The 17,978-nt window shown below is 43.3% G+C and overlaps 2 protein-coding genes across 2 annotated transcripts in view; one reads left to right on the top strand and one right to left on the bottom strand.

Annotated features, from left to right (window-relative positions):
* dnah7 (dynein, axonemal, heavy chain 7) overlaps positions 1 to 2,666 on the top strand; it is a 71,286-nt gene extending 68,620 nt beyond the window's left edge. Inside the window, exon 66 of the mRNA XM_051405003.1 lies at positions 1,426 to 2,666. Within this exon, the coding sequence (XP_051260963.1) occupies positions 1,426 to 1,632 (207 nt within the window). The 3' untranslated portion in view covers positions 1,633 to 2,666. The remainder of the gene's footprint in view (positions 1 to 1,425) is intronic.
* Positions 2,265 to 17,978, bottom strand: part of slc39a10 (solute carrier family 39 member 10) — a 35,308-nt gene continuing 19,594 nt past the window's right edge. Inside the window, exons 5-11 of the mRNA XM_051405004.1 lie at positions 9,964 to 10,139; positions 8,951 to 9,115; positions 8,743 to 8,851; positions 8,345 to 8,659; positions 7,723 to 7,803; positions 5,339 to 5,529; positions 2,265 to 5,135 (exon numbers count right to left, since the gene is read on the bottom strand). Coding sequence (XP_051260964.1) covers positions 4,983 to 5,135; positions 5,339 to 5,529; positions 7,723 to 7,803; positions 8,345 to 8,659; positions 8,743 to 8,851; positions 8,951 to 9,115; positions 9,964 to 10,139 — 1,190 coding nt within the window. The 3' untranslated portion in view covers positions 2,265 to 4,982. The remainder of the gene's footprint in view (positions 5,136 to 5,338; positions 5,530 to 7,722; positions 7,804 to 8,344; positions 8,660 to 8,742; positions 8,852 to 8,950; positions 9,116 to 9,963; positions 10,140 to 17,978) is intronic.

The following is a 17,978-nucleotide window of genomic DNA, read 5'->3' as shown; positions in this document are numbered from 1 at the left end:
AATGTTGCATAACATATTCTTACATAAAGTTTGAGGGGAGGAGGTTTATTGATTCTGCTCCTGTGAATCCCTCAGGATGTCAAAAGAGAGGAAAGATAATATCTATCACATATCACATTATAAAAAAATGGGGCAGATTCCATCATTATTCAGCTTGTAAACTCCTACGAGGCGGCTGAGACCAATATTGTGAGTCTCCGAGGAGAATGTGAACAACCGTCATACAGTAAGCTGCAGCTCTACCCAGGAGGATGTTCACAGCTCCTTGTTCTCTGGACCTGAAACTGAGCAGCAGCATTCTGCCTGTAGGAAACCTAGCTCTCTCATCCTTTTATTAATTAACAGAGCTTGATGTGTTATATGAAAGCAGACTGACAGAGTGATGGAAACAGAGTGCCAGTGGCAGAGAGCGACGACGACTGATCAAGTTTTTTTTTTATTCTTTTTTTTTTTCTCTCCCTCTGTTCTCTCTTCTCCACATTCAGTGATTATGAATAATGCACAAGACTGACTTTTAATATTCAGACATTTCAGGGCAAGTTATTAACAGAATCAGTTTTTGACAAGAGCGGAACGTAATTAAAAATGTGTTTATTATTTGTGTGTGTGTTGGGGTGTGGGGGGGGGAGGGGGCTGCCGTGGCTTTGAAATGCAAATCCTAACCGAGACGCCCGTTATGGAACTAGATGAGTACTTTTCTGGCCACAACTCAACAAACTGTTTTTGTTTTTTCTTTTGAGTAGCCCAGTTTATCCCTTTTGCATAACCAAGACTTCTTAATAGCCCAAGGGGGACTCTTGCTCGTTAATACTATTGTTGTATAAGTTTATGTCCCCAAAGTTCAAATTTGTAAGTTAATGTTTGGATGAAAAAGTGAAGATCCAGATTAGTTTCCGCTGTGTTTCTTGTGTAGCTTTCTGTCCTGACCGTTGAGCTTTAAAGGACCAGTGTGCAGGATTTAGTGGCGTCCGTTGCTTAGCCTCCTCTTCCAAGCGTAAAGAAGAAACTAGGGTGGCCGTGAAAGGTCTGCCCCTATCTAGAGGCAGTGTTTGGTTTGTCTCTTCTTGAAGGCAATCGGCAGCGTCTATAGATAAAAGTTCCTATATTCAGGTGATTATACACAAATGAAGATATATAGATATAGATCCTCCTAAATGTTACACACTGGCCCTTTAAGAACCTCACACAACCCCTAAAAACTAATCTAAAAACCTGAACTATCCCTTTAACTTTGTTGCTCGTCAGCAGAGGCGTACAGAATTTAATTTGCCAGTTTAATTAATTCCACAAGTCAAATGTTCTAAATGTAAAACAGCCTCTAAACAACAGTGACTGGTTGCTAAAGTAGCTAATGGAGGTAGAGTACGCAAATGTGGCAGCCAAAATGTTACAGTGACCGCTCACTGTCTCCTCTCTCTCTGTCAGATGTGGTTGAAGCCTGTCAAACGACAGGACATTCCCCAGAGGATGTGTTACGTGGTGCCCGTCTACAAGACCAGCGAGCGGCGTGGCACCCTGTCCACCACCGGCCACTCCACCAATTATGTCATCGCCATGACGCTCAACTCCGACGTGCCTGCCGAACACTGGATCAGACGAGGGGTCGCGCTGCTCTGCCAGCTTAGTTCCTAGTCTCGGTTTCTTTTTTTTCCTCTGAATTTAAAAAGAGGACAGAGTCTCTCGTTTGTGCATTACATAAAAATATAATTGCATATAACAATGACCACTAGTTCTTTGTATCAGAGTACCAGTTTGAAACAATGGGCCCTGGTTCTGTCGTTACTGCGTCAATGAAAGAGAGCGAGAGAGGTAGAACATGTGAGAGTTGGTGTATGAGGCAACAGTAATGCATCCAGACATTACAGCAGCCACATTACCGGTAATTGATTTTACTATGTTGTATTTTGTTTCAGCCGAGCTTGATTGCAGGAATACACTCAGACCGGGCTGATAACTTCCATTATGCACAGCTAGCGAGCTATGACAGCTCCTCCAGCAGCTGTGGCACTGCAGTAACTCAACCGCACCTTGTACATTTATTTGGTTTCTAAATGTTCGCATCGTTCACTGAGCCTTCGCATTTATTCAAGAATCAGCTTAGCTAAACCTGCTGATCTGGGAACGCAGACTGAAGCAGGAGAGGAGCGGAGAGAGAGGCGGAGGAATGTTACTGATGGATGTGTTATGCTGCTGTAGTTTCACAGCTGTACACCAGTTTGTCTCTGTAACGTTATGCCAGTAGCGTCAGAGATCAGGAGTCCAGGATCTTTTCAGAGTTTATTTTCCTTTCGTAATGGGGAGAATGCACAGACAGGCAAACAGCAAGGATGTCACATTTTGCATTTTATATCCAGATTACTAAACAAATATACATACAACAAAGCAAAAATCAAAACAATCTTCATTTTACAGACAATTTTTGCCCAATAAACAGTGAAGAAACTTGTTCTTTGGGGCATAGTGTCTATAAGTGTATATAACTCTTATTGAACAGCTGACAGTACAGTCTGGATTTAAAGTTTACAGATAAGACAGAAACTGAAAAGAGAAATACTGTTTTATAAAAATGACCCCTAATCTTTTAAAACTACAAATAACACAATCAGAGTTAATGTTGTAGGAAGCAACCGAATAAATGTCAAATAAACTTGAACGTTGAATGAAAATACATTCTGGTTTGTTTAACCATTGTGTGCACCGACATTAAATATGAACATAAGATTAAATAATAAAATGTAAAAAGAGATAACTGATACGAATAAGTTAAAAAAAAAAAAAAAAGGCCCATAACACCAGTTACACTACACCCCAAAGAGTTCTTCATGATCTTCACACAGTTAATTTAAAAAGTAACAAAGGTTGTCAGTATTTTAACTTTGCAGTACAAAGAATGAAAATCAAATTTACACTCGACACAATGTCTGTACCGTTTCACTCATGCTTCATGCATGATTCAGTCAGGTCAATGACATGAGTTCAATGTGACTGACGAACGATGATTCACAGCCAGTTAAGACGTAAAGACGATGGATGTCACACAGTGACAGGATAAATGAAGCCACACACTTTTATCTGTGTGCTCCAGCAGCTGAAGCTAGGCTAGCTAGCTTAGCACGGTAGCCGCAAAACCAGCCAATGGAATGTCAGGGGGGTCGGGGGTCAGGGGTCGGGGGGTCGGGGGGGATAAGTATCAAACATCAGCCACTGAAAATCCACACTGGGGGCCACTTTTGGCACAGTCAGCAGAGTGATTATAATGTACACCCTCAGAAACATATGTGAGGAATGCTTGTGAAGAAACAAATGTTAATAATATTAATAATAATAATAATAATAATAATAATAATAATAATGATGATAATTTTTGTCCCGTGGTTTGATAACCTCGGGTTGAACATCCATTACAAGTGCAGGGAATGTGGTCATTTGAAAGCATACAGTATATTGTTGCTCTGTCTGTCTCAAGAGATTGTCACATAGTGAATTTATTTCTTTACGGAAGTACTTTAAAAACTATTATTTAGGAACAAAATTTCTGCTTTTAGCTGCTCAACTACTGACACTATAAAGACCCGGTGTATTAATAGTACATTAAAAAAAAACAAACTGATTCAATGTCCACTGCAGGGCGCTCCGTTGGGACAAAGCACCTTTTAGGAACTCGAAGAGGCACCCTAAATCAATCTAGTAAACTACAACACTTTTTCATGAAGACAAGAATAACTAGTTTTTCTGAATTCACATTTTGAAGCTGTTGATTCTTTTAAAGAAACATTATAAAATAAAAGGCCTAACAAGGATATGTCTCCTTTTGGCTACAGATTGTCAAACCCATAAAAAAAAACAATTGGTCAGACATTTGTGACATCTAGTTCCTAAACAAAAAAAACCAAACACTGATAAGTCCTAAATGCTAATCTGTAAAGGCTTTGGCAGCTGTGTTAGCTTTCACTATGAACTACAAAGGCTTAATAATCCCGAAGATCAAATTAGACGGTAAAATATAACTCGGAAGTAATAAATGGAGAAAAGTTGTAGCAAAAAAAAAGAAAAACACTGATAAGTTTAGACAGTCTGCGACACAAAGTCAGGGGAACACTTTCCTACCCCGACGCTGCAGCTGTGGACACGTTTTTTGCAGGTGAAGCAAAAAAAGCTAAAAAAAAAAAAAAAGGGGGTTGATTCCAGATGTTGCAGCTAGCTCCCCACCTCTTTAAGGACACTGTGCGACTGTGTGTGTGTGTGTGTGTGTGTGTGTGTGTGTGTGGGGCGCTGCTCCAGTGGCCGGGGCTTGGCACAGAGAGACACGCGGGATGTTTGATACCCAGCGTGATGACATCAACAGCTGATGATGGATGCCGCGTGGAGAACACACACCACAGATGTACGAGACATGGATGATGGGACACAGCACAGACTGGGTAAGAGACAAGGAGGTTGCGGGGCGGCGGGGGGGGGGGGGTTAGGGTACGACGACAACACGCTAACAACAGGTGATGATGCATAGGCGGTGAGCTGTTGGGCTGTGACAGCTGCCTCTCTGCAGGAACACGCTTCCTGCACCACCTCACTATCTACAGCTCTTACTATTTATTTATTTATTTTTAAAGATGGAGTTTACTGGTTCACAGCAGAGAAGGTGTTTTTTCGGGGTTGGAGTGCAGCCTCGCTCTTCTTTCCTTCGGCCTTTTTGTTGTTGTTTGTTTGCTTCACAGGGAGCAGACAGATTGGAGCTGACAGAGGAGAGGTGATGGAGGAGCAGAGTGTAAACATCACTGGCAGAGTCACGAGATATGCATAAACTACCGCAGCTTGTTTGGAATGGAGGCACGGGCCATGAATGAGACTCACATCGCATGCAAGATTGGGCCGTTACATCGCAAACAAAGCACGTTAAGGCCAAGAAGAACAATATTGATACATCCAGCTCTCCCCCCTCCCTCCCTTCCTTCGTATCCCAGCACCCCGGCTCTCTCCTTGAACTAAAAGCCAAAATCGAAAACGATTTGGTCCTCGAAGATGGCGATGAGCAGCATGATGCCGAACCCGGTCAGCAGGCCCAGGTTCTGCAGGATAAAGTGTCCCAGCTGGCAGCGCTTGTGGTCCTCGCTGTCCCCGTGAAGCATTTCTGGCAGCTATGAAAGAGACAAAGTTACCAGTTGGGATCAAAAACAGACTTTACTGGAATTAGCATTGCAGATCGGGAGGGAGAGGAGAGAGAGAGAGAGAGAGAAGAGGATTGCCCGTTGTGGGAGAGAGGAGGCAGTGAAAGTTAAGCTGATGTTGTTGGGGGACAATTATCACTCTGGGGCTGCTCGAGTGCGGCGTGCCAACTTACCATATCCACCAGAGCCACATAAAGGAACATGCCAGCTGTGATGGCGAAGATCCAGCTGGTGACATTGTGTGTGTACTGGCCCACAGCTGTGCCAATCACCATGCCAACGTAAGCCATGAGGGCGGACAGCAGATTGTAGACAATGGCCTGCTTCACTGACATCCCCGCTTTCAGCAGCACTGCAAAGTCACCTGTGAGCCAGGAGAGACACACTCATTTAAACACCATTAAAGCCCCCCCCCCACCCCGCATCCATCCGCCTCTTCTTCCTCGACACGTGTCCTCAACATGCGACACTCGTGTCTCCCAACTTCTTTGTGAATGACTGTGTTCGTTCGCAGGCTGTTCATGAAAGGTGGGAAGTGACAGTGTAAAGCTGCAGCGGTGACAGCAGTGTGTCCAATTTACTAAAAAAGCGACATGCACTTTGCTGCATATAAAAACCCTCGGTGAATAGCTTGGCACGTGTCATGCTGTGTACTTTTCCCGCTCTGTTGTGACTCTGTGATGAGGTGAAGTTGTTCAAAGCAAACTCCCCTCCATACATCTGCCACTGCTACCTCTGTCTTTAAAGCAGGTGAAAACAAACCAGGAGCTGCTCTTTCCAAGAAATATGTCTTTAACTCCCTTTTGATACACTTATGATTGCATATGCATGCCGTAGCCTCTCTACCCTCTTCAATCATTGCCGGGCCAAATGCGGGAAGAGGCCCAAGTCTCAGCGGAAACGCCCTGGATTTGGAGAGAGAGATGAATACTGAGAAGGGGGTGGCCTACATTTCCTGCACCGCGTAACAAGCGGCCTCTTTTCCTTGCTAATTACCACAATGAATATATTACCACTCTGCTCTCATCCATCAATCAAACCCAGAGAAAAGGGGAGGAGGGGGGGTTAAAGAGAGACAGTCCGCGCACACCTCACTTCAATGGCCCTTTTTTTTTCTCTCTCCTCTCTTCAACTTACTCTGGCGTTTCCTGCCTCCCCGGTTCCAAACCGCCAGACACTCAGACACGCCTGCCGCCGCCTCATCTACCGCAATTAACACACCCATCACTGCCAATTAGCTTCACTCTGGGTGGTTAAAGAACCCTCATAATCATCATCTTTGCCATCCAGCTGCCAGTCGGGGGACGGCTTTTGTGTTCAAGAGGAGCTGAGAGGTGCACTTGTCAAACTGCTGGGTTTGTCTGACAAGCGGCCCTACAGGGGTGAAGGCATGACTGCAAGTGCTCCTGAAGAACGGGCGCAGAATCAACAGGAAATGTGAAATTACACGGGGAGAGACTGATCTTGCAAGTCTTCCCACGTCGCTTGAGACAGGACTTGTGCTGCAGTTAACCATCTGGAAACTCGAGTACAACGGAGTAAAAATAGCAATAAAAAAGGACAGAAATGTTGGAGCAGAATCAAAAAGCTCTTCTCTCACAGAACTGACGGTCTCACGCACACGGCAGATTTTTGGGCAATTAAAACAGCTAAATGCTACACATCACAGGCTTTAAAAACAGGGTTCCTGCAGTGTTAGTTTAACCCAAATGTGTTACATCCCTCTTCTTTCACATAGATGCTTTTAACAAGGCAGATTGTTTCCTCTTTTTCCCCTAAACACAACAATAAGACAGGATGCTAGTCAACCCAAGAGGGAGCAGGCAGACAAACGTAAGCTATTTTTCACTGGTTCACACTCCACTGTAATTGACACTACTCTATTCATCAAGCACACAAACGAGGCATGGAAACTGCACCGCGACAAGACACATCATTAGCACTGATCTGCTGTGGATGGCCCCATTGTCTGTCTTCCTCACCCCACTCTCGCCACCTCTTCCTCTCGCTACAAACAAACAGGCCCCTCTGCCTATAGAGCACTTGAATTTAAAGAAAAAAAGAGCACCACACTGAAATAAAAAAAAAAACAAACATCCACAGTTACTAAATCAAAAAGGGTCCTCGGAGAGAGAACGGATCTGAATGCAAATGAACGCACCAGCAGCTGCACCGTCTCGGAGACTTGACTGTATTGAACAATGTGTGCCAGGCATGGTACATCATCCTCACTGACAGACATATTGACAAGCCATTTCGCTGCTGTAAGACAAAAGCTATTAATCTGTGGGGGGGGGTACATTTTTCTGGAATGAAGAGAAGAGTGATGATTATTGACACCACTGGGGTATTTAAGAGGGGTCGTGAGACTAACTCAGATTTAAGTTTCGGTTCAAGTAAGAAAAAAGAGCTGATTATGCGAACTGACTACAAGGCCGTCACAAAACAGCTTTGTTCTCCTTGTTAAACAAATGAAGTGTGCAGTGTCTCGTGTGTAATCAGTAAATGACTGGCTTTGTTTAGTTTGGTTTTTTTTCAGTCAGTGCAATCCACTTACCAAGTTCATGAGGTAATTCATGGCAGAAAACAGCCACTGATGTGCTGATGCCTCCCGTCAGGTTTGCGCTGAATGCTGCGCCTGTAGACACGAGTTCAGGAAATGTTAAGGAAGGAAGTTTGACATTTTGGGAAGTATGGCTCGCTCGCTCGCTTTTGTGCTGAAACTCGAGAAGATCGATACCACTCTCTCAAGTCTGTACGCTAAAATGTGAAGCTAGAGCCAATTAGCTTTGCATAAAGACTGGAAACGACTAACCTGGGCAAAGGCACAGTGACTTCCTGGAGTATACTTTAAAAACACAGATAGTCGACCCTTCGTGGTGGCGACAAGCCTCCAGAAAGTCGCCCCTCTAAAACTAGCTGGCTAGCCGTTTCCAGTTTTTGTGCCAAGCCAATCGGCACCGACAAGAAGTTACGACAGAATCAAAGTGAAGGCCAGTGTTTTATCACTCGGGTAATGAATCTGTATTGCACATTGTCACTTTAACAGACTCAATATTGGTTGCTTTGTACATTCTGGCCAATTATCTATGAGCTTATTAGACTTAATATTACTGTGCATCATCTCCATCTAACTAGCAACTCTGAAGTGGACACACATAAAACCCTGAACCTCTCACCTATAGCCATGCCGTCGCTGAAGTTATGCATGCCGTCGCCCATGATGACCATCCAGGCGATGCTGGCTATACCAGCGTCCTTCATCTCCTGGTCTGAGTGGCAGTTCCCACCGTGAGAGTGACCGTGGCCGTGCGAGTGTCCGTGGCCGTGCCGATTGGCCTTGCGTCCGTTCTCTTTGGTGGGTGACGGCGGGTCTTGTTGGGGGTTTGTGGGAGCCAGTGGCGTCTTGTTCGTGGGCGAGTCGGGCGTCTGGAGCTCTGTGAGCTGCGTGTCGTTGTGACCGTTGTCGCAGGAGATGGCTGTGCTGTCGGGGTCTGGAAGAGAGAGGAGGAGATTTTTACAGTGACAGCCACAGAAACAAAGTACTGTAAAAGCCGCATGACTGAACACGTCTTACCTTCACTGAGCGGCTTCAGGTGCAGCCACTCTGCATCTGAGCGACGATTTAACTTGTGATCTGACAACTTCCTACCAATCTTGCCTTCCTCGCTCACCTTCTTCATGCCCTGTGAGCAGAGACATTATTTATGCTCTATGCACAGAAATTCCTCACATACTCAGGGAATATAGCAAACAGAAGCCACTGCTAGTGTTGTTTATCTCACCCCGTGGTCTTTGTAGTGCTTAAACATGCCGATACAGTGTTCGATGATGAAGAGGAGGTAGATGCCGGCCAGCGCCGTTAGACCCTTCCACACTCCATCAAAGGCTGTTACCAGATCTCTGTCGTCGCTCGCCCCGTGCTCGCCGTGGTCATGCTGCCCTTGAGACTGTAGACAGGGTGAGGAACAGAGGACGACGAGGGAGAAAGATGGGAGTGAGGGAGGAGGGTCGCACATTCATCAGTACATACATTTTATTTCCTAGAAGTCACACAGATGGAATCCCTGAAGCCTCTCTTACAGCAGAATGAGTGGAGGATGTTTGATGATCACTGAACATTACGGTGTGCCATGTTGAACCGCCGTGTTTATACAGCAGCCCAGAAGGGACAAAGCAAACACTACACTGCTAGGGGCCACTAAAATCCTACACACTGGTCCTTTATGGTTTGGTCTCCCAGCTCCGGTCAGCTTTCTGCAAATGTATTATGAGAGGTTAATGAAAGATTCAAAGTCTGACCCACACTACCCAGTTGTGATGATCCACATATTTGATGTGGCACAGGCTTTTTACACCGGACGCAACCGGGCTTGGGACAGACAACATCCACAGTGGCCATAATATACAATACAGCAAACAACTTGTAACCATGACAGAGGTGCATGAAGCTGTGAGACAACCCTGACCACTGCTATTGGCTGACTCAATGCTTGAGAAGGAATTGTGGGTAAACATGATTACTGTAGTCCTTATTCTACAAGAGGAATCTCCGCAGTCAACACTGAAGAATCACACTCTGTATAAAATCTGCTTTCAGCTTCTTTACTTTTTTGAATCATCCATCGCTGTGTGTGTGTTCGTGTGTGTGTGTGTGTGTGTGTGTGTGTGTGTGTGTGTGTGTGTGTGTGTGTGTGTGTGTGCCCCCAGTGGGTGGAGAATCTCGAGATTCAACTGCACAAGAGGTTCTTGATCCACTGTACACATGCTGTGTTGCGGCCATCTGTGGCGTACTCACGTGAGGCAGCAGATGAAGGAGAGCGTCGCCACTGAGCGTGCCCACTGCCAGCGCCACCAGGAAAGTGAGCAGGAATTTAAAGCAGGACTGGTTGAGAATGGGTACGAGCACCACGCCCAGTAGAGACAGCAGGCTGATGATGGTGATGGACACAAAACCCCACAGCCACACCCACACTGGAGAGAGACAGACAGACAGCGTTACTTTCTCTATATTTACTATAGAGCAAGGGTCAGGAACCCAGTTTTTTTTTAGCTAAATCCAACGTTTTAGAAATGTAGTCTGACTCTTCGAGGGCTTTCCACAAGGATATGTAATGGGAAAAAGCACCCAGCTATAGAGGGGTGAAGGGTCATTAACCTCTGGCACATTGTAATACCATAATTATAAAGCAATGTATTCATTCTGTTTTCTTCAAGAAGCCTCTCAGTCTATTGATTTCCACTACACTAAAGCATGGATAAAATGTACGATGCTGACATATATAAACATATATATACTTGATCATAGAGGGCATTTTACTGCAGGTAGTCCCATAACATTATATTTAATTTTTAAGACGTTAGTTTGCATAATTGGTCAATGCAAGAAAAAGAATACAACAGTGTTCTTGGATATTTTAAACTGCCTGTTGCCCACAGCTCTTCATGTAACAGCTGAAATTATCCAAAAACACATTGCATTTCCTGTGACTAGACTACTTCATAATAAAACTCCACTTGTGTCTCACCAGTTAAATGCTTTTAAAGTGAAGCTGCAGCAGTAGGAAATATTCGGTTTGCATTAGCAGTAAACTAAAGGAATAAAAGTAGCCGGCTGGATTTAAATGAGTATTCGGCTGTTTTGCTGCTTAAACAAAGTTCTGCTCTTCAACTGTGAAAGCACACAAAAAAAAAAAGATGGAAGAAAGAAACCGAAGCTGTCGCGATTTCAGCTGCATTATTTAGAAGACAGACTACACCAAGAGCTACAGCTTCACTACCATTCGCCTGCTGGCTGAAGGTATTGTCCCCTCCCTGTTCACATGTGAAGGAAACTATCCTCCAGAGGTTTTCAATCCATGTGTCCTTGTGATGACGCACAGACGCCTAAAGCAAGAAATGTGAAGTGACATTTCAGCAGAATTCAACCCGCCCTCATTTTTTATTCAAGGCCGCGCACATGACACATGAAGCAGAAGAGAAAAAGTCAAAGAGGTACACTATCATTAAAACTGTCAGTTCACCTGTCAGCCCAGGACGCGTCTCAAAACAGCACAAGACCGAGCGAGAAAAACTTTATGATTCGTTCATCACAGAGGACAAAATCTTTACCGTCGTATGAAATTCAATGTCACACCAACGCCGGCCGCTAAAGCGAAGCTGGGTCCTTCACTGCTGACATTCAGCTACAGGACATCTATTGACTAGAACGCAGTGTGCATGTAATGCACATCTTACAGGCAGTTGACTTCAGTGGGACATTTCAGCTAATAAATATAGCGCAGGAAGACACAGGAAAGGTCTGCTCCTCACAGATTTAGCAGGTTATTAATGTTCAAAACAATGAAACTCATTTGCTCTATTTGTCAGGGTCAAAGGCTTCAAACCTGGGAAGTACATCGATCAGCCTTAACATTATGACCATTGATAGGTGAAGTGATTTAGACCAATTATCTGGTTATCAGGGCACCTGTCAGTGGGTGGGATGTATCAGGCAGCAAGTGAACATTTTCTCATCTAAGTTGATGTGTTAGAAGCAGGAAAAATGGGCAGCATGAGGATTTGAGTGACTTTGACAAGGGCCAAACTGTGATGGTTAGACGACTGGGTCAGAGCATCTCCAAAACTGCAGCTCTTGTCGGGTGCTCCTGGTCTGCAGTGGTCAGTACCTATCAAAAGTGCTCCAAGGAAGGAAAAGTGGTGAACCAGAGACAGGGTCGTTGATGCACGTGGGGAGCGAAGGCTGGCCCGTGTGGTCCGATCCAACAGACGAGCTACTGTAGCTCAAACTGCTGAAACAGTTAATGCTGGTTCTGATAGAAAGGTGTCAGAACACACAGTGCATCGCAGTTTGTTGCGTTACGGCTCATCGGTGTATATGACCATTACTTAACGCCCAATATATTTTCTTCCTCTAACTGGTAGCACAAACTATTGAGCACTGATGGAGCCCAATTTCTATAAACAAAAGAAGAAAAGCTGCCACCTAGCCAGAGGGGAAAACGACTAAGAACAGTAAAATCACACTGGCAGACGCACTTCCTCTCCTCATCTAATCGGCCCCAGGTGGTGTCGCTTGTGAAGAGATGATCTGAAACATGTCTTATAGCTGACAGAGTGGTCTTTAGAGAGACTGAATCAAGCTGTTACTGTCCCATTAACCAGCTGTAGGATTAAAAAACATCACAAAAAAAGTATCTCCCCGGGCAGTCGTCTCTCCACCCAGAAAACAGGACGCTGGAGTTCCTCCGGGGGGAAATATTTTAACTGAAGAGGAAGGCCCTGATGCTTAAGTGCTGATTACACAGCCACTTGTCATTAGCTTCTGGGAAGCGTTGTACCCAAACCCTGACTCTCACTGCAGGTTTATATGTGTCCACCAAAAAAAAAAAAAAAAAAGCAGGGCATTTGTTTTGATGGTGTTTATCTCCAAAATCTCCCGTAAGTGAGATGTGGCTGTGACTGCGGAGGCCATAGCCTGAATCATAATTCATACCATTTTCATACTCAATCAAACCATTCAGTGAGCCCCTATGTCCTGTGTGGAAGCAGCTACATAAGTTTCGTCTCTCCACCTTTTTATCAGGCCTTTCCTCTTTTTGTCACCTCACAAATAACTGCAGAAAGTATCATTTTGAAGTATTGTTAATGCGCACAAGGCACTTGTCAAAAGTTAGAAATATCCAAGCTGGATTTGTAGTCATTTATATTTGCAGTGTTGTCTGACATTTTTTGAATTTGGACGGTACTTTCAAAGCACATAAACTGATCTTAACTGCTTACAAATCATCATATACATCTGTAAATCTTGTTTTGCTCATTTATTTTGGGCACTACTTCTATAATACTTTTTGAACAATGTGTGCATGTAGCGTATCTGCATACAGCAGACAGCAGGCTGGCCCTCCAGCGCAGTCAGAACAACACCATACTTTTCAACACTGCTGTGGAAAACTTCAGGTTTCTGGGATCTGCTATCTCCCAGGACCTAAAGCAGGCATCCAACATTAACTCCATCAAAAAGCCCAGCAGAGGTGGTTCTTCCTGTGCCAGCTCAGGAGCTGCTGATCCAGTTCTGCAATAACTCAGCCTGCTCTCTGTTCATCCATCACTGTCTGGTTTGGACTGGCCACCAAACAGGACTGGACTACAGCGGACAGTCGGGGCTGCAGAGGAAATCCTTGGTGCCAATCTGCCCTCCATTCAGAACTTATACACGTCCAGAGTCACGAAACATCACTACCGATCCATCACATACCTGGAACAACCTGTTCAAACTTCTCCCCTCTGGTAGGCACTGAAGAACACTGTACGCCAAAACAACCAGACACAGGAACAGTCTCTTCCCACAGGCCATCACTCATCCTCATTCTTCCATTATGGATTATATTTTACAGTTTAAAAGTGCACAGTTTTTCATATCATGCACCATCACTGTCAACATAAATCCTGTATATAAGTATATGTGTAGCATTTAATATTTATTCCAAAGTTGTATTCTTTAAAACTCACATCATAATTATTTGTTTTATTCATATTATTCTTTTTAATTATGTTGTTGGGCATTGGTGTTAATAGTCCCTTTGTTCTTAGGGGTTATATTTATTCCTGTGTTAATTGAGAGCAACAAAAAAACTGATGCAAAATACTTAAATGTGCACACATACTTGGCCAATAAAAGTTGTGTGTAATAAAGAGATAGACATTAGTAACACTGAATAAAATGTGGGTTCAGGATCTGTGGCACTCCTGTATTAAAGTGCCCTATTAGTCTATATTCTAGAGACTACACATACAGTAGATAACAGTAATGTGACAGTTACATAGCTGAGTTTTCCATAAAAGCAAAGGAATGCTGTCAGCTTCATATGTAGAGCAGTAGCCCACACCCATCAGTCTCTGCCAGTTAATCGACTGTGCGTATTGTGGAGAGAGTCTCATCAATAGGAAGGACAAACTGGACAGGCTGAATTCATTTTCTCATCATAGAAGAAGTTGTCTTTAATAACCCCTCACTTTCTCATTTTATTGTTAGCCACCATTTCCAAAGTGCCTTACAAAAGTAAAAGGAGCTCCAGTTGACTGCTTTCTTATTTGTCGCATCAAGCGTAACACCGTTGTAACCCTGAGAGGCAACTGTATATCAGTCAGACAGTTCATCACTGCAGGTCCTTCACACTCACGCAGCTCATCTACTTCTCTATCTCATTACCCTTATGCAGTTGTGTTTATGTGTGTGTGTGTGTGTGTGTGTGTAGATGTGGAGGTGTGCAGGGGGTTGCGGCGGGACGATAGAAGGCGGAGATAAAGGAGCAGAAGAGAGGAGAAGGAGACCCACTGGTCTGTGTCTTCTTTCCAATTACGTATCTCCTGTGAGCCATGGCTCAGAAAAATGGCCCAGGGTGTCGCTTGGGCTCTCCTAATTGGCACAGTGTAAAAAGAGAGGGGAGTGGGGACCAGAAAGAAACCAACTGCAAATTTTCTGAGCTCCCCCGTGGATGCCGGCAGGAGGTAAATAAGAGGTAGCTTCATGGCGTGTGGTGATGCCTGTGGTTCAGTCTTGGTGCACCATTACAGACAATCTAGCGCCTCTAGTTGTCCACTAATGAGGAGCCGTAGCTGCCCTTTTGACTTGTTCGTGCTGTCTTTTTCGCCACCGTTACCATTTTTATGACTGTTTTTAGTGGTGGCACACTGATGCCTGAGAGGAGGAGGGGGGGGCGGTGTGCGTTTAATAATTAAAGATTTAAGAGCCCAGTTAGGGAATTCCTCCAATCTCACACTGGCCGCTGCTTTGACAGTGTTACTTCATGCTGAAGTTCACAAAAGCGACAATAACTTCTGCAGTTAAAATATTTTTTTGTCATAAAAATGCCACTTTCAACCTCTAATTAAAACTAAATTCAGTTTGTGCGGACAATCTTATGATCCACACTTAAAGGTCTGTAGTCTGTTGTTTACAGTGACAGCTCCCAAACTTCCTACTTTGCATAACTTAAATGAAAACTAAAATCCAATTACACTGCAGGTATAATACAGAATATGAGGACAAATGAATTTTTCCTGGTGTAAATGCAGCGTAGCCAGATTGATTATCATGCCGTGTTCACAATGCGTTTTCATTCCAGGTGGCTGTGTGTTCTCTATTCCTTGAGATTTACATTTACATTACCCACTAATCCCACACACACACACACACACACACACACACACACACACACACACACACACACACACAGTACCATAACATCTAAGAAAAAGCTGCCTTTTCTATTGTTTGCTATTCTGGTGTGCAGAAACTGTGATTACTGGTCCTGGATTGATTTATGGCAAACTTTTATGGCTTTATTTCACAACCTGTAACTCATTAACTTTAAAACACTGTGATTTTATGACCTCGCCGTGTTTCAGAGCAGGGCTTAACATTGATTTTCATTCTTTACAGCTGATCTTTCAGCCTCTTTCTGGGGTTTTTTCCTTTCTGAATATAATTACTTCAGGGATTTGAAACACAAACTGAAAGAAGAGAGATTACCGGAAGAAAGACGCCTTTTTCAAACATACATAAGACTGGGGTCCACAAAAAAAGGTCCTTTATTCAATTTCAAAATTTCCAGCATATAATAGGACCACTCGTTTGCTGCCATGGCAACTAAAATTATTCAATAATAAGGACACACACATTGTCGCAGACAAAACTCATGAGTGCTTCAGTTAGGCGAGTGAATGATCCTGATTTGGAGCGTCAATCACATGATGTGCTCTTGTGAGGAGAGCTGGGTGTGATATGGTAAATTGGCTACCTATTTATTCAAACATTAACTTTCTCCAAGTGAATATGCCAAAAAACAAAATGATCTCTTCCTGGTCGGCCCAAAATACACACGCCAAGCTGACTTTTCCACACTATCCTCAGCTCTCTTAATACATTCACTGCCTATCAACTCCCACTGATGGCCATTAGTTATGCATATGCTCATTGGGACTTGTGATTGACTGAAGAATTAATCCATTAAGAATTATGCTAAATAACTTGCTGCATCCACAATCACATCTAAAAATAATCACCATATTTTTCCCCTCATTAGATGGCTGATAACTAGGATAAACCTTCTTCTTGAGCTACGCTACAGTAGTTAAGAGTTTCGGCATTCACAGTCCTGGCTGTCCGGGCTGAGACTCAAGCTGTTTTTTTATTTAATGCCATCCACATTTACGCCTGCAGGTGGATGAACTTCACTGGAGTTTACCTGACACGACCAAAAAATAACCCTGTGTTCGCCCACTGCATCTATCAATGTGCACATGAGCAAGTAATTTAGTCACAGACAGCAAAGCAGTTTTCCAGAAGTGTACAAACATGAATAAGAAACAAGATTTCCTGATTAAAAAGTCATGTGGGTTTGAGAAACCTTTCTAGTATAAAGAAGGGTTAATAACATGTGATTGTGCCGAGATAATTCTGTGGCAGTGTGGTTGTGTACTAAAGTGTTATCAAGATCAAAGATCATAGTTATCAGGGTTGCCATTCTTTGTAATCATACATTTCAAGGACAAATTATTTCAAAATTATGGGCCAACAATTCAAGTATATGCACATATACATATACCAGCCTAACCCAGTACAATACTTTATTAAGACTTCAATGGTTTACCTTATTAGATGGCAGTGGGTATTTAATGCCAGGCACCACTCGGGAATAGGGGTAAAAAAAAATCTTTTATTCCATCATGATGAAACTTTCATTAAATTAAGAGAAGAAATAGGAGATGTCTCAATAAATACGCACTCATTTGCATATCCCTTTTAGATCCAACAAATAAAGTCAGAACTTTTTTGCTTTCTATCAATAACTACATAGCTGGTAATGGTCAGAAGGTTTTGTCAGAATAATTAGTGTTGAAAAACACAACCCCCCCCCAAACATAAAATGCCTCATAAAATAAAAGCTAATTAAAAAAAGCCTCTGACCATTACCCGCTATTTCTTCAAGGAATCGGTATTTAAAATTTGGTAGCTGTATCAATTTAAAAAATGTATCTTGCAGGCCGGATTATATTATATTTTTGGACATCATGTCGCGGGCTGGAGGGAGTGGGATCAAGGGCCGGAAAAGGCCTCAGAGCCGGCGGTTTGACATCCCTGCCTTAGGGTCTCAGCTTTGTTCTCAAATTCCTTAAAGAAACTTGAGCTGACTTATGCCAGTGTTACAATTATGCACTGGTGAGTGTTCACTGCTGCTCTGAATAGCAGAAAATTGGGAGAAAAACTCTTCTATCAATGTACTGAAAATGAGAAGATGGGGCAAACAATGGTGGGAATACCCGGGGGTGGGGGGATCATAGGTACAATGCCTGGTTCACTTAAATTATCATCACTATAAAATATGGCTTGATTAGTTCAAATACACATCCTATTATGCACTCTTCCCCAAGAGAGAATCTCCATCCTGATAGCATCACATTATAATCTCAACGCTTTCCTGTGGCTTCTCGCTTATGAAGATAGCGGTTTTCTCTAGCCAAAGGCACCAAATACAGACAGTCACTTTTTTCACTTTCCTTATCACTATATATATATATATATATTACTCTTAACACTAGTTGTAGCCACAATCAGTTTTCATTATTCTTTGTCATTGGTTATCTTACTATCTCTTGTTTGTTTCTGTTTAAAGAATAAATGCATCACTACAAACTGCTGTGCAAATTAGGTCTGCACGATATGGTAAAAACATCTTATTGCGATTATTTTCACAGATTTTGCGATTGCGATATGAATTACGATTAGTGTGGGAATTATCATTATTGATC

This window comes from Dicentrarchus labrax, unplaced genomic scaffold, assembly GCF_905237075.1.
Source record: "Dicentrarchus labrax unplaced genomic scaffold, dlabrax2021, whole genome shotgun sequence".
NCBI classification, from domain to species: domain Eukaryota; kingdom Metazoa; phylum Chordata; class Actinopteri; family Moronidae; genus Dicentrarchus; species Dicentrarchus labrax.
This window is presented reverse-complemented; position numbering and strand designations above follow the sequence as displayed.